This window comes from Sorex araneus, chromosome 2 (assembly GCF_027595985.1).
Source record: "Sorex araneus isolate mSorAra2 chromosome 2, mSorAra2.pri, whole genome shotgun sequence".
Taxonomy (NCBI): Eukaryota; Metazoa; Chordata; class Mammalia; order Eulipotyphla; family Soricidae; genus Sorex; species Sorex araneus.
Genome location: NC_073303.1, coordinates 312,692,600 through 312,715,694, shown reverse-complemented (window position 1 = coordinate 312,715,694; position 23,095 = coordinate 312,692,600). Strand labels below are relative to the sequence as shown.

The following is a 23,095-nucleotide window of genomic DNA, read 5'->3' as shown; positions in this document are numbered from 1 at the left end:
TAATATTAAGATAATTATAAAGTTTATACAATATACTAGGCGCTATTTTAAATGCTTTCCATGTACTATCTCTGTCATTCTGATAAAAATCCTGTTGGAACAGATTAGTTTATAAATGGGAATTGAATATTAACAAATACTATGTGTTTAACAGAAATATTTATCAAAAATTCTAAAAATTATTCACCTATTAAAGAGATAAGCAACTTTATCTTGCCTATAAGTTAAAAATATTTATAGTGGGTTTTTCTCATCTTGATAATAATATTTTATCATAATATTCTTATTATATTTTACATCAAATATGATGGAGCTTTGACAAAGTCTTACTGCCAAATAATGTTTTTGTATAAAATTATTATTTGGTTTTAATTATACATTTCATTAGTTATTTTAGTTTTAGTTGTTTTACTTTTTATTAGTAATTTTTTTCTAGTCAACCGAACAATATATTTTTCTGTGTGGCTCCAGACTTACTGAGAGTAAAAGTAGTTTAGTTTACTTAAATCTCTAAAAAGGAGGGAATAATTAACGTTCTGTGTATTCTCCATTTTGAGAATTATAATCTTGACCTTAACATAAGTGCTTAGACTTTAAACTTCCGACACTTGTATGTCATACAGACTTGGACAATTCACTTAATATCTCTGAGTATAAACTTTCTCTTTGTTGAATGGATATCACAAGATCTTGTCTTTATATTTATTAAAGAAAACTAAAATTCCTGGCACATAAAGTAATCATTTGTCTTATTTATATAAATCTATAAAACAGTAGCAATATAAGAATGTATCAACAGCTATTACTTACTGGATGCTTTGGGTAGAACATCATCATTGTAAAGTTTGTATCTTTTTTTCTTATAGCTATTTTTCTTCTTATATTTTATGCCTAAATTTAAGACTCCTGAAGGTCTGACACTGGAAGAAGATAATTTGTGATGAAATAAAATATCACTTCAATAGAGAAACATATATTTTCTAACAATAAAAATACACACCATAATTTGACAGAAAATATTTCTATCCTATGGACACAATTTGTTTACAGTTTTTACACCATGTTTCTCAATAAGTTGCCAACAGCCACGTGATGATATAATGAGATATCAGGCCAGAGAGATTGTTAAAAGTCAAGGTGTTTTCCTTACATGCGGCTATCCCTGGTTTGATTCCTTGAACCACATACTCAGCACCACCAGAAATGATTCATGAGCTTAGAGCCATGAATTAACCCTAAGTACTATGAGGTATGGCCGAAATCCCACCCTTTGTCCAGAAAGAGCTTACTAATCTTTTTTAATATTAACTTAATAAACTAATTAATCCAATATTTTATCTCCAAAATGCTAGGAATTCAGAGAAAAAAACATACAGAATTGCACATAAACACATATAATGAGATTAACCTGAATAATGTGTATCTAGTTATTAAAAATAAATATCAGCGGTATGCATCAAAAGCTCTTTTTACCCATTGTTAGATACTTTCTTTTTTATATTTTGTATAAGTCTATGGATATATAAAAGCATAGATATTTACTTGTGATATTAATAATGTCATTTTGGTCACTGTGTGGATATGGTCTATCGTGCTGAATCCCCTTCGGAACCTGGCTTGCTCGCATGGTTGTTCTTCATCTAGTGTTCTGCCTATTCTATTCAGGATGACACGATTGAACAACTTGTAGACGACAGACAGCAGGCAGATTGGGCGATAGCTGCCGATGTCGTGGATGTCTCCCTTCTTGTACAACAGAACAATCCTACTGGTTTTCCACTGAGACGGAACCTTGCATTCAGACAGGTAGCGTGTGAAGAGTCGAGCCAGTGTATTGATGAGTCCTGGCGGCAGATTCTTCAGGTGTTCAGGTCTGAATAGAATAGGCAGAGCACTAGACAAAGGACAACCATGCGAACAAGACGGGCTCTGAAGGGGATTCAGCATGATAGACCATATCCACACAGTGACCAAACTCATTGAAGTTTCGCGAGAGTTCAAGATGCCGCTCTGTCTGACGTTCATTGACTTAAAGAAGGCCTTCGATTATGTTGAGATTGACGTGGTCATCGAATCCCTGGCCAAACAGGGTGCTCAAACTCAGTATATCAAAATCCTCTGCAAGCTATATTCTGGATTCACCACCAGTATCTCACCATTCTACAAAAAAAGTGATCATTGCTGTAAAGAGAGGGGTGAGGCAGGGTGATACCATTTCACCGAAACTCTTCAGTGCTACCCTGAAGAACATCATGCAATGACTGGAATGGGAAGGAATGGGAGTGAAGATAGACGGTCGGCAATTACACCACCTCCGTTTTGCTGATGACATCGTTCTGAAAACGCCAAACATTAGCCAAGAGGCACAAATGCTGGCCAACTTCGACCACAAGTGTGGAAAGGTAGGATTGCAGCTTAATCTCAACAAGACGATGTTCATGAAAAACGAACTAGTCCCTGAAGCTCCATTTGCTCTCAATGGAACGAACATTTCCAAATGCAGCAGCTATGTTTACCTGGGTCGAGAAATCAACATGAGGGATGACTTGGTGCCAGAACTGCGCAGGAGGAAGAGAGCAGTGTGGAATGCCTTCAAGAGCATGGAAGAAGTGGTTAAGAGGACGAAGAACCTCCGGCTCCAGGCACATCTTTTCGATTCCACTGTTCTTCCTGCACTAACATATGCCTCAGAGACTTGGGCCCTACACAAACACGATGAGATATTCGGGTATCCCAAAGAGGAGTCAAAAGAGCTATGCTAGGAGTAACACATCTCACTCAAGTGAGAGAAGGAAACTGGAGTTCTGAACTCCATCGATGGTAAAGAATCAGAAACACTGTCTCATTTGTCAAGGCATCAAAAATCAGATGAGCTCGTCATGTAATGCAATTCAGAGACAGCCACTGGACTAGAGCTGTTACCTACTGGATTCCACGGGAGTCAGAACACCTCGTGGCCGCCCACCAAATAGATGGTCAGATTTCTTCATCAAATCCCTGAATGAATTATTTGAGGCTCTTTCTGTTCCTGGAGCAAGCAGATATCATTGGGCTGCACTAGCACATGACAGGGACACATGGGGATGTTGCTGGTGCCCACTCGAGCAAATCGAAGATCAACAGGACGACAAGTGATAAATAATGTCAAAAAGTTGAGGATTTTTTTGTGCCTGTCTTGAATCTATAAAAAATATTTTCATTGAATAGAAGTGGACAGAGTAGGCATTCTTGTCTTGAGCCTGATCTTAGAGGGAAGGCTCTAAGTTTTTTCCCCATTTAGGAATTAATGCTTGCCATGGGCTTGTGGTAGATGGCTTTGTCTTTATTGAGGAAAATTCCTTCAATTCCCATTTTGCTGAGCGTATTCATCATAAATTGGTGCTGAATATTGTCAAATGCTTTCTTTGCATCTATTGATATGATCATATGGATTTTATCTTTTCTTTTATGATATGATGAGCTATGTTGATTGATTTGCAAATGCTAAACCATCCTTGTATCCCCAGCATGAATCCCACTTGGTCATGGTATATAATTTTTTGTTGAGTTGTTGGATTCTATTTGTAATATTTTGTTAAGGATTTTTGCATTCATTTCATCTGGGATATTGGTCTCTAATTTTCTTTTTTTTGTGGTGTCTTTGTCTGCTTTTGATATTAGAGTGATACATGCCTCATATAAACCGTTTGGAAGTGTTTCTTCAATTTCCTGGAAAAACTTCAAAAGGACTGGCAATAGATCCTCTTTAACTGTTTGGAAGAATTCGCTACTGAATCCATCTGGAACTGGACTTTTGTTTGGGAGAAGAATTTTGATTACAGTTTCAATTTCCTTTGAGAATTATGGGTCTATTCAGGTATTTCAAATCTTCTTGGTTCAGCCTCGAGAGGTTTGAGGAATCCAGAAAATTATCCATTTCTTCTAGATTCTCTTGTTCCATGGCATACAGACTTTCAAAGTAATCACTGATAAACTTTTTAAGTTCTTTGGTTTCTGTTGTGATATCCCCACTTTTGTTTCTGATTCTGTTTTTAGGGTTCTCTCTCTCTTTCTTTGTGAGTATTGCTATTTTTTGAAAGAACCAGCTATTGGTTTCATTGATCTTTTAGATTGTATTTTGGATATCCAGCTCAGTGATTTATGCTCTAAATTTTATTATTTCTTTCCTCCTGCCTGCTTTGGGCTCATTTTGTTGGTCATCTTCTAAGATCTTAAGCTGTTAAGTGAAGTAATTTATGTGGTTCTTTCTACCTATATAATAGATGCTTGCAGAGATATAAATTTTCCCTCAACATTACTTTCGCTGTGTCTCACAAGGTCTGGTAGCTCGTGTCTTCATTCTCATTTGTTTTTAGGAATCTTTTGATTTCTTCCTTGATTTCCTCTCTAACCCACTCTTTCAACATTGGGCTGTTTAATTTCCAGGTGTTTGATTTGATTCTCTGTTTCTTTATATGATTAATTTCTATCTTCAGTGCATCGTGGTCTAAAAAAGACAGTTGATACAATTTTTATCTTCCTGATTCTACTGAGGTATGTTTTGTGGCCCAGCACATGGTCTATCCTGGGAAATGTTCCATGTGTACCGCAAAAGACTGTGCATTCGGTTTTGGGGGGATGAAAAGCCTATATTACATCTTCAGCCTTCTCTTTCACTTCTTCCTTCAGAGCCAGTACTTCCTTGCTGAGTTTTAGTCTTAGTAATCTATAAAGAGGTGATAAGACGGTTTTGAAGTCCCTGACTACTATTGTGCTGTTACCAACCCTTCATTGGGCGCATATATGTTTATGAGTGTGATTTAGTCCTGATGTACATATCCCTTGATTATTAAAAAATGGCCTTCACTCCCTTCTAAATTTTTTCAGCCTGAAATCTATGTTGTTTGGTACTAGTATGGCCACCTGGCTTTTTTGAGGGAGTAGTTTGCTTGTAGAGTTGTAATCACTATTTGCAGATGACATGATACTACAAATAGAGAATTCTAAAACCTCTATCAAGATGCTCCCAGAAACAATAGACATGTAATATTAAAGTCATGGACTATAAAATCAATACCAAAAGTCCATGGCTTTCCTATATGCAAATAGTGAGAGAGAAGAAAGTGCTATGAAAAAATTCCATTCACAATAATGCCTCAGAAAATCAAGTACCTCAGAATCGGCTTAACTAAGAAGGTAAAAGACCTCTACAAAGAAAACTACAAAATGCTACTTCAAGAAATAAAAGAGGACATCTGGAAATGGAAAAACATCACCTGCTCAAGGGTTGGGAGAATTAAATTGTCCAAATGGCAGTACTACTCCCCAAATCATTATACAGATTCAATGTGAGCCCTATAAGGATACCCGTGACATTCTTTAAAGAAATTGATTAAGCTTTTCTGAAATTCATATGGAAAAATAAGCCTCCACAAATAGCTAAAGCAATTCATGGGGAAAAAAGATGGGAGACATCACTTTCCCCAACCTCAACGTGTATTACAAAGCAGTAATAATTAAATTATGCATGGTATTGGAATAAAGACAGATCCGTGAACCAATGGAATAGGGCTGGATATCTTTGCACACACCCCTAAATACATGATCATTTAATCTTTGATAAGGGAGCAAGAAATATGAAATGGAGCAAGGAAAGCCTTTTTCACAAATGGTGCTGGCAATACTGGACAGCTATGTGGAAAATATGGGCTCAGACCTCTACATAACACCATGCACAAAAGTCAATCAAAATGGATTAAAGATCTCAACATCAGATGAGAATCTATAAGGTACATTGAAGAAAAGATTCGCAAAACTCTCCACAATATTGAAGCTAAAAATCTCCAAAGATAAAATGCCACTGACCAAGCAAGTGGGAGCAAAGATAAACAGATGGGTTTATCTTAAACTAAGAAGCTTCTGCACCTCAAGAGAAACAATGACCAGGATACAAAAACAGCCCACAGCATGAGGAAGGATATTCATCCAATATCCTTTGAGAAGGGGTTAACATCAAAGATATGCAAGACACTGGTTGAACTCTACAAGAAAAACATCCATCACATAAGAAAATGTGGCAATGAAATGAGCAGAAACTTTCTCAAAGAAGAAATTCAAATGCCAAAAAAAGCACATGAAAAAATGCTCTTCGTCACTAATCATCAGTGTGACGCAGATCAAAACAACAATAAGATATCATCTCATACCACAGAGACTGGCACACATCCAAAAGAATAAAAGGTACTAGTGTTGGTGTGGATGTGGGTAGAAAGGGACTCTCCTTCACTGCTGGTGGAAATGCAGACTGGTGCAGTCCTTTGAACCAGTATGGACGTTTCTCAAAAAACTAGAAATTGAGCTCCCATTTGACCCTGCAATATCACTTATGGGAATTTCCCTGGGGGCCCCAAAACACACAGCACAAACATCATTTATATTCCTATGTTCACTGCAGCACTATTCAACATAGCCAAAATCTGTAAACAACTTGAGTGCCCAAGAACAAATGAATGGATAAAGAAAGTAAGGCACATCTACACAGTGGAATACTATGCAACTGTCAAAAAATGAAGTCATGAAATTTTTCCTTAAAATGGATAGACATGAAAAGTATTATGCTGAGTGAAATGAGTCAGAGGGAAAGGGAGATATAGAATGACTGCATTCATATGTGGTAAACAAGAAATATATAGTAGAAAACTAATATCCATGGCCAGGGAAAACAGGGGTTAGGACTGGTCAATGATTGGAACTAACCACAGGTTGTGGGGGCCTGTGGATAGGTAGTATAGAGAAGAGATCAGTTTGACAATAATAGTTCAGAATGATCATGCTGGACAAGATCCGAGGGTTAAAAGTAAGTAAGGGATATTCTTTTAGTATCAATATTGCAAACCACAATGCCCAAAAGGAGAGAGAATAAGGGAGAGAGAGAGAGTAGATAGATAGATAGATAGATAGATAGATAGATAGATAGATAGATAGATAGATAGATAGATAGATAGAGAAGAAAAGAAACTGCCATAGAGGCAGGCAGGGGGTGGGTGGTAGGAGGGAACCTGGGGACACTGGACTGGTGCTGGGAAATGCTCAAGGTGGATGAATGGGTGTTGGAATCCTCCATGACTGAAATCCAATCATGAATGGCTTTGTAATGGTCTATCTCACAGTGATTCAATAAAAAAGACCAAAAAACAATAAACCTTTCACTTAGCTTGAATCCACAGAAAAAGGTTTTTATTAATATAACAGTGAAATCATTATATAGCCATAAATAATTCTAGTTCTAAAATAGCAAATGACTTCATAATATATATTAAACACTCACTGTCACAAACCTCAACACAAGCAGTTATAAGTTGTATTGTGAAAAATAATCTTGTATTTTCTTATATCAATCAGAAAACATACCCATCTATCACAAAATCATGGACAGCCCCAAGACCTTGGCCTGCCCTTTCCGTCTTTCTGCTTTCCACTTTTCCCTTAGTCCTTCAAGGTATGTGTCTTTCACTGCCTAACTTTATTTTGTGTTCTGTTACATACTGTTTAGTCGTAGAACCTTAAGATAGTTCTTTTCTATCAACCTCATATAATAAGATACTTGCTCCAGTTTTAAGAACAATAAAATGGATGGAAGTTCAATGATATGTCTAGTAAAAAACAACATTAACAACATTCAACAAATGCTAATTTAACTTTTTTCCCTCAGGTCTATTTTGATTATAGCTAAATAAACGAGTTTAAATATCAATAAAAACAAAATAAACCTATATATATATATATTAAATGCCGGGTGCTATTTTTGTCTTTAAGTAGAAATTACTTGACTCATTATACAAATACATTTTACATTGTAGATCATTTTTATCTTTACAGAAAAGCTGTGGAAAAGTACTAAGTGCTGGCATACCCTGCACCTATTATTAATATTATATTAATTTATTGCCATTTTTCTTAATTAAAATATTTACTTTTATCAGTAAGTTATGAAGACTTATTTTTTTTCTTTTTGGGTCACACCTGGCGATGCACAGGGGTTACTCCTGGCTCTGCACTCAGGAACCACCCCTGGAGGTGCTCAGGGGACCACATGGGATGCTGGGAATCGAACCCAGGTCAGCCGCGTGCAAGGCAAATGCCCTACCCGCTGTGCTATCGCTCCAGCCCCTCAAGATTTATTTTTAATTATTATTTTCCTAATGCTGTTTCTCTGTCCCAGGGTGACATATTAAATTTAATTAGTTGACTGCGTAATTCCCTGTGGTCTACTACAGCTTCTCAGACTTTTCTTATTTTTCTTGACAGTTGTGGGAAATACTTATTAGGTATTTGTAGACTAATCCTCAAATTTGGGTTTGTTTAATACTTTTTTCATGGTTAGATGGAGATTATGGGTTGTTGGGAAGAAGGTAATATAGATTTAGTGCTATTATTTATTATCAAGAGTGTGATCAATCTGATTCATCATTGTTAACATTACTTTATTGCCTGGGCACATGTTTGCCAAGTTTGTTCACTATAAGCTTACATTCCTTCTTTTCCTTATGTATGTTACTTTCTGTAAACAAGTTTCCAAGTACAGTCAATATTTCATGGAAATAAGAAGAGGAATTAAGTTCTACTTTTGGTTTTATGGGTAACTTAGTAGCAACATAAATTACTCAGAAAAATGAAGGGTTTCATTTTGCTGAGTAAAAGTTTTTCTCCAAATCACACTAGTATTGATTCCCTCAAGTTTGCCATTTCCTAGAAATAAAAATGTATTATTTAGTCACTATATAAACTGAGATGCAAAAGATTTAGAAAAACTTAGAATTAGGAGGGTTTTTTATGGCTAATATTGTAGTTTTATTTATCCTAAAAACCCTTGATACACACTGCTTTGAAACCATTTGTTATCTGTCTCTGTAGTCCAGTGAAATTTAAAACAAATATTTGTAGTGTGATACAAAAGACTTTCTGAGAATTATAGGGAAAATTAAATAAGTAAAACATAAAGAACTTAGGATAGTGACAGGAACTTATAAGAACTCAATACATATATTACTATCACTTTAAGCCAGAATAACATAATTTTTACACAAAGCAGAGTATTATAGAATCTGTTAAATTGAATCCTAATAGTCTTGAGAACTATCAGAATAATCAGATAAAATTTAGAAGTGGTGCTTTCAAACGCATTATTTCTCACTCCCTTACCAGTACTTTGCTTTCCTCAGGTTAAATCATTCATATTTATTTGCATAACATTTATTAGACTATTGTAACACTGGTTTATTTCATTAGATGTTGTTAGTTTCTTAGTTTGTATAATCTAAAATTAACAATAGCACAGGTATGTATCTATGGAGATGTGGTTCTGAACAGAGTTTTAGGTTTTAGGAATCTACTCAACAGCATTCTCTGTGACTCAGGGATAAAAAGAACTACAAACTATACATCAGTAGTAATTTAAGAATTAAATTTCAAATACTTATTAGGCTTTTATTTGCTTTCACTTGTCAACCAGGAATATAGAATAGTTACTAGCACAAACGATTTTTTTAAAAAAAATTTTAATTGAATCACCATGTGGAAAGTTACAAGGCTTTCAGCTTTAAGTCTCAGTTATACAATGCTCGAACACCCATCCCTTCACCAGTGCACATATTCCACCACCAAGAATCACAGTATACCTCCCCCAACACCCCCACCACCCCAGCCCCCCACCCTGCCTGTGTAGCTGATAAATTTCACTTAACTTTCTCTTTACTTTGATTACATTCAATATTTCAACAAAAAACTCACTATTATTGTTTGGAGTTTCTCCCCCTAAAGTCGGACCTGCTGAAAAGGAAACATTTGATAATTTGTTTTCCATTGCTGAGAATGAAGAGATATGAGGTCGAAGGGCTGAAATAGTGGCCGCATGGTTTAGGATTTCTGTATTTTAGTATTTTAGTAACTAAGTCCAGAGAAATTTCGGCCAGAAATTGCATCATTGCAAGCTCGTAGCTCTTAGCTACTTTATATTCCACATATGAGTGCAATCTTTCTAAGTCTGTCTCTTTCTTTCTGACTCATTTCACTCAACATGACACTCTCCATGTCGATCCACTTATATGCAAATTTCATGACTTCATGTTTTATGACAGTTACATAGTATTCCATTGTGTAGATGTACCAGAGTTTCTTTAACTAGTCATCTGTTTTTGGCCACTCTGGTTTTTTCCAGATTGTGGCTATTGTAAAGGGTGCTGCAATGAACATAGAAATGCAGATGTCATTTCTACTATACCTTTTTGCCTCTCCGGGATATATTCCCAGGAGTGGTATTGCTGGGTCAAGTGGAAGCTCAATTTCTAATTTTTTGAGAATCTTCCATATTGTTTTCCAAAAGGGCTGAACTAGTCGGCATTCCCACCAGCAGTGAAGGAGAGTCCCTTTCTCCCCACATCCATGCCAACACCGGTTGCTTTTGGTTTTGGGGATGTGGGCCAGTCTCTGTGGTGTGAGATAATATCTCATTGTTGTTTTGATCATCATCTCCCTGATGATTAGTGATGTTGAGCATTTTCTCATGTGCCTCTCAGCCTTTCGGATTTCTTCTTTGGGGAAGTTTCTGTTCATTTCATCACCCCATTTTTTGATAGGGTCAGCAGTTTTCTTCTTGTGGAGTTTAACCAGTGCATTGTATATTCTTGATATCAACCCTTTATCGGATGGGTACTGCATAAATATTCTTTTCCATTCTGTAGATTGTCTTTGTATTTTGGTCACTGTTTCTTTTGAGGACTATCACAAACTATTAACAAAAGTAAATTTTAAATCCTCAAAATGTTAGTTATTTAAAGCTTAATTCAAAATGAGGATATAATATTTTGTGTATATTTTTACAGCTGGCCATAATTTCTCTAATTGAATATCACACATAAAATACCCTGATTGGGGCTGGAGCAATAGTAGGGCATTTGCCTGGGTTTGGTCCCCGGCATCCCATATGGTCTCCCAAGCACCACCAGGAGTAACTCCTGAGTGCAAAGCCAGGATGACCATCACTGGGTGTGACCCAAAAAGCAAAAAAGAAAAAAAATACCCTGATTACTAATAAATTGAAACTTGTTTTAAATGTTATATTGTAATATAGTATATCATATTATTCTGGTTTCTAAAAGTGAACTCTTTCCCTAGCAATGTTTTATCTCAATGTTAGTCAAAAGTAAATGTATCAGGGGCTAGAGTGATAGCACAGTGGGTAGGGTGTTTGCCTTGCACATGGTCCACCAGGGTTCAATTCCCAGCATTCCATATGGTCCCCCAAGCACCTCCAGGAGTGATTCCTGACTGCATGAACCAGGAGTAACCCCTGTGCATCTCCAGGTGTGACTCACAAAGATACAAAAAAGTAGTATATCATATGATAGTAAATAATTATTGCTTTTTTATGTCCTTAAAAAATAATAAAAGGAACAGGGGCCAAAATGGTTGTACAGCTAGTAGGGGACTTGCCTTATAAGCAATCAATGTGATTTTGGTTCTTGGCACCACATATGATTCCCTGAACTCCTCCAGGAGTGATCCCTGAATTCAGGGCCAGGAGTGAGCCTGATCACAGCCAGGTGTGTCTCAAAAAATAAAATTTTTTTTAAAGTAAAATGAAATGCTAAGGTTTGGGAGATAACTCAAAGGGTTGATGCACACATTTTTTTGTGGAGAGGCCCAGGTTCCATGTGGCACCACAAATCCTCCAAACACCAATGGAAAGTTGGGAAGTGATGCTTCTGTATTAGTACGATAGACTTTTGATCTCTTTACACTTCATTGTTGATTTATCAAAGACAAATAAGCATGTAAAATGCTTAGTCTCACAATTAATGTTACGAATCCAGTGTTAACAGTGATGTAAGATTTTGACAACAGCTTTAAGACAATTACAACATCTAGTGCTGTTGACAGTATTGCCTTTTGTGCATTGCTATGAAATAAAACATAAGCCAAGGAGAGGGAATAAGGCAGCAAGGTGACACATGGCCTTCAAGTATTTATTCATCTTTAACTAATATTTACTAATATAACACTGATTTATAAGAGTGTAAAAGTTTGGGGCCAGAGCAATGGTACAGTGGTTGCGGCATTTCCTAGAAGTGATTCCTGAGTGCATAGCCAGAAGGGACCCTCCACGACCACCCTGTGTGACTCAACGCCCCCTCCTCCCCAAAAAAGAGTGTAAAAGTTTAGGTAGTACAGTGACCCACCACCAAAGTGCCAATATCCACCAAAACACAGTTCTTTGGACATTTCCAAGGTCCTAAACCACACCCATAAACTTAACTCTTCAAACCGAAAGATTTGCTTTCACTAGAGATTGTCTATTCCCTTATAATCATTCAATATTTGGCATTCTTTTTCTGACATTTCACTAAGATTATGCCTCATACTTCCATTTATAGTTTAGCAAAAGACAAGATTTTAACTTTTCTTGTATTTGATTAGACTTTTAAAACTATTAACTTATGACCTTTGAATTTATTGTTTTTAAATCTTTTAACTCAACTACCATACTCCAAAAGAGATTTAATATTCTAGTGATGAATTCAAATGAGTGTTGCAATTAAGGTGTTTAAAGAAATGTTTGCTCAGGTCTTGCTATAGGAAGTGGTAGAATCACTTCTTTCAAGTTTGACACTGAGTTATATTGCAGTCCAAATGCTGTCCAAATGCTTAAAAATAGAAAAAGAATCAATAAAAAGCTACATGATAAATTCTAGGCTGTTATTATGAATATTGTTATCTGTGGACGCTCACAGTAATCAATAGAGAAATGTGCTTATATATCCCTAAGTAATAAAATAGGTTATAAAATGGGGAAACTACATGTTAGAAACACTTTTAAGATGTATTACATCTTTTCATCTTTGGTTTCCTGCTTATTTCACTTTAAAAATTTCTGAGAATGTGGGGCTGGAGCGATAACACAGGGGTAGGGCATTTGCCTTGCATGTGGCCGACCCGGATTCTATTCCCACCATTCCATATGGCCCCCTGAGCACCGCCAGGGGTGATTCCTGAGTGTAGACCCAGGAGTAACCCCTGTGCATTGCCAGGTGTGACCCAAAAAGCAAAAAAAAAAAAAAAATTTCTGAGAATGTGTTATTTTTGTAAGTTTAAGTTATCCAAATTATTTATTCACTCATAATTTTATATTAGAATATGTTATATCAAAATCAAATATGCTTTAAATTAAGAAAAATGCATATCATTGGTAAATTTTATCCTTTAATTTATTTACTCTTTTTTCTAATGCAATATGATTTTTGTGGTACCTAAGGGAATTAAAATCTATATATCTGCATAAATTGTTAACTGGCATTATAAATTCCCACTACTCTCAACTTTTATATTATTCTTCATCTCCACAAGACTTAACTTAGATATAATCTTTAACCACATACTTATTTCTCACAATACCTTCAGAAAACCTCGTATTTCTATATATGTCAAAAACAATATGTGCCAGTTTTTATCTTATAATTAAATTAACATAAAACACAGTTTTAATTCATTTATATTTTTCCTTCAGTGTTTTCCTCTTCCATTTTTACTTTTTGCTTCTCAGTATTTCCTTTTTCCCTACCCCCTCTAAATGCACCTTCACTAGCATATAATTTACCAAATGTGCTTTTCTTCCTTAGTCCTTCTAAAATCTTTCACAAACTCTTTTATTTTTTTATATATTTTTTTCATATAGACAAGAACAGACATGATTGTCTCCTTGAATTTATTAATCAAGTTAGAAAAAGGAAACATTCGGAACAATGCTTTTTTAAAGAAAAAAATCTTTTATCTATTAGTGATTTGATGAATGTCAGAAAGGGATTTTACATTTGAAAACTGAGTTGTGCTTGTACTTTTCCTACACCGGATTTTTTAGTGAAGGAAATAGTTTTTATTTAAAGGAATTTACTTACAGAGCTGTGATGGGAGAGAGAGAGGAATATGTGTTCAAGAGAAAACATGAGTTTTTCCATAGTGGAAAAGGATTCACATAGGATTTTATTCATGTTCCAAAGAAAAATGTTGAACACACAAGACATACAATTTAATTCTCAGACTATGGTTAAACTACTTTTCAAATTTTGGTATAACTATATGGGATTGTTCTGTGCTATCTCAACACTACAACTTTTAGAATTATTTCAAGCTACCAAGAGTATCCTGCCCACACGGCAGAGCCTGGCAAGCTACCCGTGGTGTATTTAATATGCCAAAAATAGTAACAACAAGTCTCACAATGGAGACGTTACTGGTGCCCACTCAAGCAAATCAAAGAACAATGGGAGGACAGTGCTACAGTGCTACAGCTAGTAGAATAATAAAACATTTTATTTTTAAGAGAAGTTTTTGGATTTAAAAACTTATGCATTAACATTTATTTTTATAATGCAAATAAAATGTCATAGAAGTATAGGACATAAAATAATGAGATCTTATAAGAAAACAGTTTAAATTGCCAATTTTTAATTCCAATAAAATCTGCTTAAAAATTAACATACTGTACATTTATAATTTGAGATGTTTTTGTTCAAGTAAAAGCTAAGATCAAAATTCCCACATAAAAATAACTCATGAAGTATGAGAAATTAGTATATTGGATGAAATACCCTTGGGAAAAATGTGTAAAAGTTGACTTCATCTTTCAAAGGAGTGTGACAGGAAGATAAACAATGATATATTTGTGTTGCCCTGGGGTAACTTTATTTCCTGATCTGTAAAATAGAGTGGATGGCTAGGTGGAGGCATTAAAGTTTTTCCATTCCTAGGATTCTATTATTATACAGGATTGGCCAGGCTATATTTCTAAACTGAAGGGATCCTTTTGCCTGAAAGCAAAATGCCACTTGACATTTCAGGATGCCATAATTCAAGAAAATGAAAGAACAAACACCACAACATAACTAGTACAGCAGGAAGTTTAAAGGTGACCTTTCTCTTTATCTCCCTAACACCAGAGTATCAAAAAGTCAGAAAATAATATAGTTAAGAAGTGAAAAATTATTTCCATATTCCAAACAGAGGTTACAGATTGTTTGTGCAGGCATACATATTCAAGAAAGCTGCCTAAAATTGATCTGTGGCATGACTGATATATAAACTCTCTAATGATGCAGAAATTATAAGAGAAGATGACATCAGAGGGGAGCTGTAGATGAGTTTTGAATCTGATATTCCATTTTGGGAGAGAGCAGAAACTTCCCCCTCTATTCTTGCCTATATTCACATAAACTACTAAATAATTCAACATACACCCCTTGAGGTATCCTTAGAGACACACACAGGACCACTGATTGATTATATCTGAAGATATTTACATGGGAAAAAACATAACTAGAACTATTCACAAAAGTATGAAAGAGGAATGCAACCACGAAGCTCAAGATATGACATATTTGGAAGCCTACTGTAGGTCCAACAAAAGTCAACCAACCCAGAAATTAGTTGCACCCAAGAAGCCTACCTATGAGAGAATTATAAGAGAAAGACACTTGGTACTAATAAGAAGAAGTATAAATTGGTAGAGTGGAGCCAAAAAAATTGGAGATTTCATAAATTTGGAAATATGCAATGCAGTGTCCCTGATGTATCATTAACAAAGAACTTCAAATGCACTACCTAATTGCTAGTATGAAATTTAGCTAATAAGTAATAAAATATCAACTTTGTTTCACTACTTTTCGAGGGGGGCCAAACTTGATAGTGTTTAGGTCTTGATCCCGGTTTTGAGCTCAGGGGTCATCACTCCTGGTAGGACTTGAAGAGCCATAAGAAGAAGGCACCAAGGATTGAATCCAAATTGACCACGTACAAGTCAATTGTCTAACCCACTGTAGTATTCCTTCAGCCTGCTTCATCAATTTTAACAAGTCACTGTCATCCCGTTGCTCATCGATTTGTTCGAGCAGGCACCAGTAACGTCTTTCATTGAGAGACTTATTGTTACTGTTTTTGGCATATCCAATACACACGGGTAGCTTGCCAGGCTCTGCCGCTCGGGCTGCATACTCTCGGTAGCTTGCCAGGCTCTCCGAGAGGGGCGGAGGAATCGAACTCGGGTCAGCTGCGTGAAAGGCGAAAGCCCACATTAAAATTAGAAATTCTGGAGCTATAGTGGTAGACTAGGTAGACTGGTAGACTAGGTAGGTCGCTTGCTTTGCATGCTGCTAACCAAAGTTTTACCCTGACACACATGTGGACCCCTACTGCTTCCATAAGTGATCCTTGAGCACAGAATCAGGAGCAAGCACCAAGCACTGCCTATCCATACAGTGTGTGTAGGGATAGGCAGTGTAGGGATAGGTGTGCCTATTCCTACACACACACACACACACACACACACACACACACACACACCCCTCCAGCATAAAAAAAAATAGGAACTGTATGGAATATAAGACAGTGGCTAAAGGTGGAATATGTAGATATGTAGGAACACTATTTTCTGTGCAATATTTTACAAAACAAAAAAAGAATGGTAAGAAATGCCTGTGATAAAAAAAGCATCAGAGCTATAGGATTTGGGAAATAGCTCAGAGTTGGATGTCATCCACCAATCCCAAGTTTATTTCCCAGTGCTGCATAGACACCTGGTCAGGCCAAGTTGGTAAGAAAGAACTAAATACACCCCTGATGCAAACTTTCTCCCCCAGCTTGCATCTAATAATCCCCACATTTTTAGGCAAATGTTAATAGTATTTAGATATTCCACAGAGAAGGAAATTTGGGTTTTCATGTTCTAAGTCTTATCTGGATTTCAATTAACATCTAGGTACAACTTCAAATCACTTACTTCTTTGTTGAGACATTTTCATTTTCTTTATCAAGAGAAGGTTCTATCAGGTCTAGGCATAGTTCCTCCTTAGACGGTAAAGGAATATTTTTAATTTTTTCCTCTTGAATATCTCTTTTAATTAAATTAGTATCTCTTTTAGGAAAGGAAAAGCAATTCTCAATTTTCCAAAGCTTTGCCTAAATAAAATCAGATATACTTTTTTTAATAATATTTTTTATCTTGACAAACTTATATATGATTCTACCACGTGTCAGTCTGAATAAAAATCATTGGGAAACACCGACACACACATGAGTAAGACATGTTCTTGTCCACAAATTACTGACAGTCCACAGAAGATACAATATAAATAAATATCAAAGGTAAAACATAAGTAGTTTTAGTAGCACATACTTCTACTTAAAACAAAATTTAGCTACAAATTTTGTTTAGTGGCATAACTTCCATGCCTAAAATGGCTCTATAATGCTTTGACCCTATAGGAAGAATACCTTATGTTCCAAACATCATTACAATATAAATAAATGCAATTTTAACTATTACATATCATAAAATTTCAACAACAAAAATTAAAGAGATAATGAACTTAAAATAGTCATTCTTACTTTTTAAAAAATCTAAATAATGAGATATATATTCACTAAAAAAGAAGCACACTTTTGCTGAAGAACTTTCAGAACCCATTTTTTGTACCACGATTTTTGCACTTTATTTCTTTGAAAAATCTCAAATCCAGTTTATTGAGTATATTTTTCCAAGAAAATATATATGCTGTTTTATAATTTTCACAGATATTGACTGCAATAGTAAATGTGCAGCAAATACTTTCCATTGACAACTTATTTTATAGTTTAGATGTTGAACAAATTTCTTCATCTTAAATCAGCCTATGTTTCATACACAGGAATGCACCAAAGAAGATGTCATAAGAGACATAAGGGTAACATAAGGCTGTCCCAGAATACCTAACTGAATTTTCTCAGAAAGATCTGCTAAGTAAAATGCCAACAGGTTCAGAAACATGGCTTCATAAAAGGAACTGAAGCAAATAAAAGTCAATCTCAGTATTCATAGACAAAAAGAGAAAGGCATGCTCACTAAATAAAAGAGAGCTCTTCTACTACAATTTTTAGAAAATTAAATGTTTACAAGTGCAGTAAAACTAAAATGGATCCCATAGGAAATATTTGCATTTGATTTGTATTTAAGCCTATGGTAGCACTGTAGCACTGTCATCCATTGTTCATCGAGGGGGCACCAGTAATGTCTCCATTGTGAAACTTGTTACTGTTTTTGGCATATCGAATATGTCACAGGTATCTTGCCAGGCTCTGCCGTACAGGCGGGATACTCTTGGTAGCGTGCCAGGCTCTCCGAGAGGGATGAGGAATCGAACCTGGGTCGGCAGCGTGAAAGGCAAATGCCCTACCCGCTGTGCTATTGCTCCAGCCTATGGTATTAAATGAAAATGTTTTGGTCTTTTTTCCCTTATAGTTTATTGCTAAATCAAAGTTTAAATACTCAGAGAGTCACCTAAATCACATCAATATAGTAAATGGATGAAGTAGAAGTATCAGAACACAGACTGCCCAAGCAGTGCAAATAGTGCTTTAAGGGTATTCTGGAGAAGTGTACATAGCATCTTAATTGTTTTCTGCATGATTATTTTCTGAAAGTTTCTAGGAATATATGTTTCCTCAGGTATATCATCAACAACCATACTTCTCCATTCCAGAAATAGGAACATAACATCACGCTTAAAATCTAACTTAACGAATCGACATCAGTGTCTACCATCAGTGGCTCATGCTTAAATATGGCTTAATTTAAAGTGAAGTGCTGTCATTGATATGTTAAAAACAAACCAGAGAGTAACTAAGTTATAAAAAGATTGAAAGTTATTTGGCAAAAAAAATAAAACTTCTTTCATCAAATACATAGAATCAGATTGCATTAAATGTTAACTACTTTTATCAGACAGCATGTGACTGGAAAATTGAGTTAATGTAGAAAATTAAAACACATTACGTCTGTTACTCCTATTTCATACCTGTGATACTAGAATTACTTCAATGCAAAGATAAATGCAATATTTAAATTCAGGGCAAAAGTTCCTGCATTATACAAATCAAATTTGACATAAATTGTGCTGATTCTAGTTATGTATACTAACTAGACCTCCTATTTAGAAAAAAATACACACATTTTTTTTGAAATGGTAAGAAAGATCCTGTTGCCAGTTTTTAAGTTTGAAATGTATGGTTTGGGGCAAGTTATGTAAACTGCTTTTTGTCTCAACTTCTTCATCCTGCCTTCTGTATCAGGCTCTTATCCTTCTTATCTTTTACTTACATCTGCATCCCATATCCTTCTGACACACCAAACGAAAGGCATTCACTGTTGCTATTTCCCTCCCATTATGCTCCATTCCTCTTCTGGTTCCCCATGGAACTAGCAGTACCCATATTCTAGGCAGCTGGATAAATGTGAGTCATATGAAAAAATTCACGTAGAAGGGAGTAGAAAACTCAGCTGTACCCACTTTTGTCTGACTTGACTTTCTAAAACTACCCCAGCACTAGTGGCTCTTTCGCTGTCTCAGAAGGAAAAAAAATTCAAACTATTTTCATTCAGCTTTGATTAGAGCTAAACTCTCCAAAATACAAAAGACTTCATAAAATGACTGAGAAAAAAATGTCAAAGGTAAAAAGTAAACAGTTTTAGTGGCACATACTGCTACTTAAAATAAAATTTAGCTACAAATTTTGTTTGTTTAGTGGCATAATTTCCATGCCTAAAATGGCCCTATAATGCTTTGACCCTATATGAAGAACACCTTATGTTCCAGACATCATTTTATTAATAAACTTTATTTTCATACCTGTCATACTCGCCTCTGCCTCATAACCATAGAGCAATGTTGGCATTGTATTAATTTCTCTAGCTGCCAGAAGTTTTCCAACTTCTGTGTGCCAAACATCAGTCCTGCCACCATTCTGCCTCACTCATCAAACATCTGCCTGTATACACTTACATGGTTTTCTTAGCAAAGACCTGATACTCACTTACTTATAGAACAGGGGAGGCCTTTCATCTTTTGGGTGTCCACTGAGATTCCTATGTTTCCAAGCAAAACATAGGTCTCCATTCCCAAATCAAATTCTGATTTACCATCACCCTCCACATCCTAATGATTCTTCCCACATGATCAAATTAACTTCACAGAACAATAATTACTTTTTACTGTCTAAAACATGAAAACTCTTGTCTTGGTTTCTTGGTAAGAGAGTAGCAGTTGACCACTGACATGAGAAGTTCAACTACAATATAGTAAATGTGATTTTAGCAAAAAATTACATACTAGATTCAGCAGTACTGGTGGACATAGATCAAACTAATGCGTGTTCTTTCCCTGAAGCACAAACAGAAAAGAAATAGAATTCTCATAAAAAATAAATGAGGAAACAAATAGAAATGTGAATTAATAAATATTTTCTTTCTTCATTACCTCACTTCCATTCCCCCCAAGCATAGGCAGGTATAAATCAGAACTTATTTTCCTGAGAGAAAAGAGTTAAAAATATGAACCCTGAAATGAGGCAAGGTGAGTTCAAAGTCAAGTCATCCTTTATTAGCCTCATGTGCTTAGAAAAAATATTTAGATTCCGAATGTATTTGTCATCTGTAAAAAGGAACAATGGAGACCCTCTCTTTCATGGGATAAAAAACTCATATAGATTTCATGAGAAAATTCATGTAAAGATCTGAAAGTAGGACTCTCATGTAGAAATAAAACTTAGCACAAGTTATCTATTATTATTTTGGCAAAAGTAGTAAACCAGAATCTCTTGCCAGGCTGTCTTCACCAGGACACCTCAGACAGGGGCAGGTTGAGTTTCCCTCCCTGCCCCAAACAGAGATCCGGCAGCTGAAAACCTCCAGAACCCAGCCACAGCCATGCCCAAGGCCACTCTCCATGTGCTCAGATGAGCCTTATCCATGAAGGAACCGACAGAGGAATCCAGGTATGCGGGACCCGTGACTGAGATCTCCAAGCCTGCTCAGATTGGGACTGCACCTCCTCCACCCAGATCCTCAGTTTTCCAGTAGCTTGGCAGTCACAAATTGCCCCAGTTCCATGTAATCTCAGCAACTGCCAATATCCAGAGACTGTAAAACAAAGCTCCCTGAAGAGAGCAATGCAGAATCTCGCACAGCAGAGCTTGGAAATCCACCTGTGTCATATTCAATATGCCAAAAATGTAACAATAATGGGCCTCATTCCCCTGACCCTGAACGTGACAGGGACAAATGGAGACGTTACTGGCACCCACTCGAGCAAATCGATGAGCAACAGGACAACAGTGATACAGTGATACAGTAAATCGGTTGATGAACAAAAAGGTGAACAAGTAATTATCTCTCCTTAAATTTTCTATATTTTATCATTGCATGCCAGTCATTACCACCTGTTTAGTAATGGCATAGACTGTATTTTTACTATTTTTTTAGTGAAACAAACTCACTTGTCTTAAAAGAGGAATTTTTCTCAGAAATCTGTAATATCATGAGCACCACTATTTTTCCATGTCACCAATGTCCTAGCTTAACAGAACTGCCAGGTTAATGGTAAACAGGACAAGGAGTGCCTAGAGCAACAGCTTTAGACATGGAAGTCAGTTCTTGCATGACTAATTAACATTGAGCTGATGAAATTCTAATGGATCAGTACAAATTTATACTAAATTTGTATATAAATATTAGAACAATAAATATTGTTCAAGTAAATACTAGAACAATAAAGAAGCAGTATTGTTACCTGACCAAAGGTGTAGATAGGAGCACTACAGACATCAGTGACACAAATGTTGCAGTCTGCAGAGGAGGAGATGACCAGTAAATGGCCCCCTGGCTCACACATCTCTAAAGAAGTGATCTGGTCTTCATGAGGCTGGAGTGATCTTATCAGTGTTGGGGCCTGCGTCATCTTTCCCTTGCTGGGATTAAGGCAGTACTCCTGAGTGAAAAAAAATACTAGGATTCTAAAATATGTGAACATTAAACTATTGGAGATTAAACTATTACAGTGACATAACACTTTTTAAAGCTTGAGATGAGAATGTAAAAGGTTACATTTGGGAACAACAGTCAGTGACCCAGGTGCAAAAGAATAATTTATGCATGATAACAGAGGTTATAAAGCTGCTATTAAAATTTTAAAGGTTTCTAATTTGACTGACAAGTTGAAAAAAAGAATGAAGAAAAAATTGAACAAAGCCAATTATTTTACAGATATTGCGTTTTGATGCATAGCCACATATGACAACTTTTATAATGTTATTGGGCCGGTACTCAATGGCACAAGTTCCTAATTCAATAAAAGATTACAGTGTATGAAGGATCAATCCTCTATTTAAATGATGTTTGCTGATGCTGAAGCCATAGTACAGGGATACATGGATTTAAGTGGTTGCCTTGAAAGCTGCTGACCTCAGTTTGTTCCCTAAACCTAGGAATTCTACCTCAAGCACTGCCAAGCGTGATCACGAGTGCAGAGCCATGAATAAACCCTGAGCACAATTGGGTGTGGCCCAAACATACTCCACCCCCCAAAAAAAAGTTCATTGAAAAAGTCAAATTTTATATAAAGTATATCCTAATTATTTATGTTAAACAATATTTTACTAACAGTATGCATTGATAAATTGGACAACTGACATAATTATATATTCACATAAGATTTTCAATACTGAGATAACTTGTTTTTCTCAATTTTTTGAGAAGAAAGCTCTGCTCAATATTAGGCAATGTTTTCTTTAAAAAATATTAAACTTCCTTTCTTATCTAAGAAATAGACAAGACTGAATTCAGAAAACAATCATGATAGAAGGTAATCAAAATGATATGAGATTTTTAAAAAGAAATTTACTTCTATATTCCAGATCTTCAACCCTCCATCAGGATCTCCTGTGGCAAGGTATCGATTCAGCTTATCAGTACACATAATAATATACTCAGCTCCATTATGGGCCAAAAATTCAGCCAGAAATTGCTTCTTAAATGTATCCCAGAGTCGAACATACCCACATCCTCCACATGATACCAGGTTTGCTCCTCCTAACATGAAAGAGAACGCCCAATTAGAAAACTGTTGTGAAAAGCCAAAAAAAATCTGTGGACAGCATAAGTATAGTGGAGAGACAAGTAGTATCAACACACATATTTGTATTTGTGTTGATATAACTTTTGTTAATATAACAACTCAGTCATATTAAATACAGAATGAAT

At 35.8% G+C, this 23,095-nt stretch overlaps 1 protein-coding gene across 1 annotated transcript in view; it reads right to left on the bottom strand.

Annotated features, from left to right (window-relative positions):
* The window catches only part of WDR49 (WD repeat domain 49), a gene marked incomplete at its 3' end in the record, with an annotated part of 203,853 nt that overhangs the window by 41,750 nt on the left and 139,008 nt on the right, over nucleotides 1-23,095 (bottom strand). Inside the window, exons 14-17 of the mRNA XM_055128340.1 lie at nucleotides 22,737-22,924; nucleotides 21,627-21,824; nucleotides 16,805-16,983; nucleotides 811-920 (exon numbers count right to left, since the gene is read on the bottom strand). Of these exons, the coding sequence (XP_054984315.1) occupies nucleotides 811-920; nucleotides 16,805-16,983; nucleotides 21,627-21,824; nucleotides 22,737-22,924 (675 nt within the window). The remainder of the gene's footprint in view (nucleotides 1-810; nucleotides 921-16,804; nucleotides 16,984-21,626; nucleotides 21,825-22,736; nucleotides 22,925-23,095) is intronic.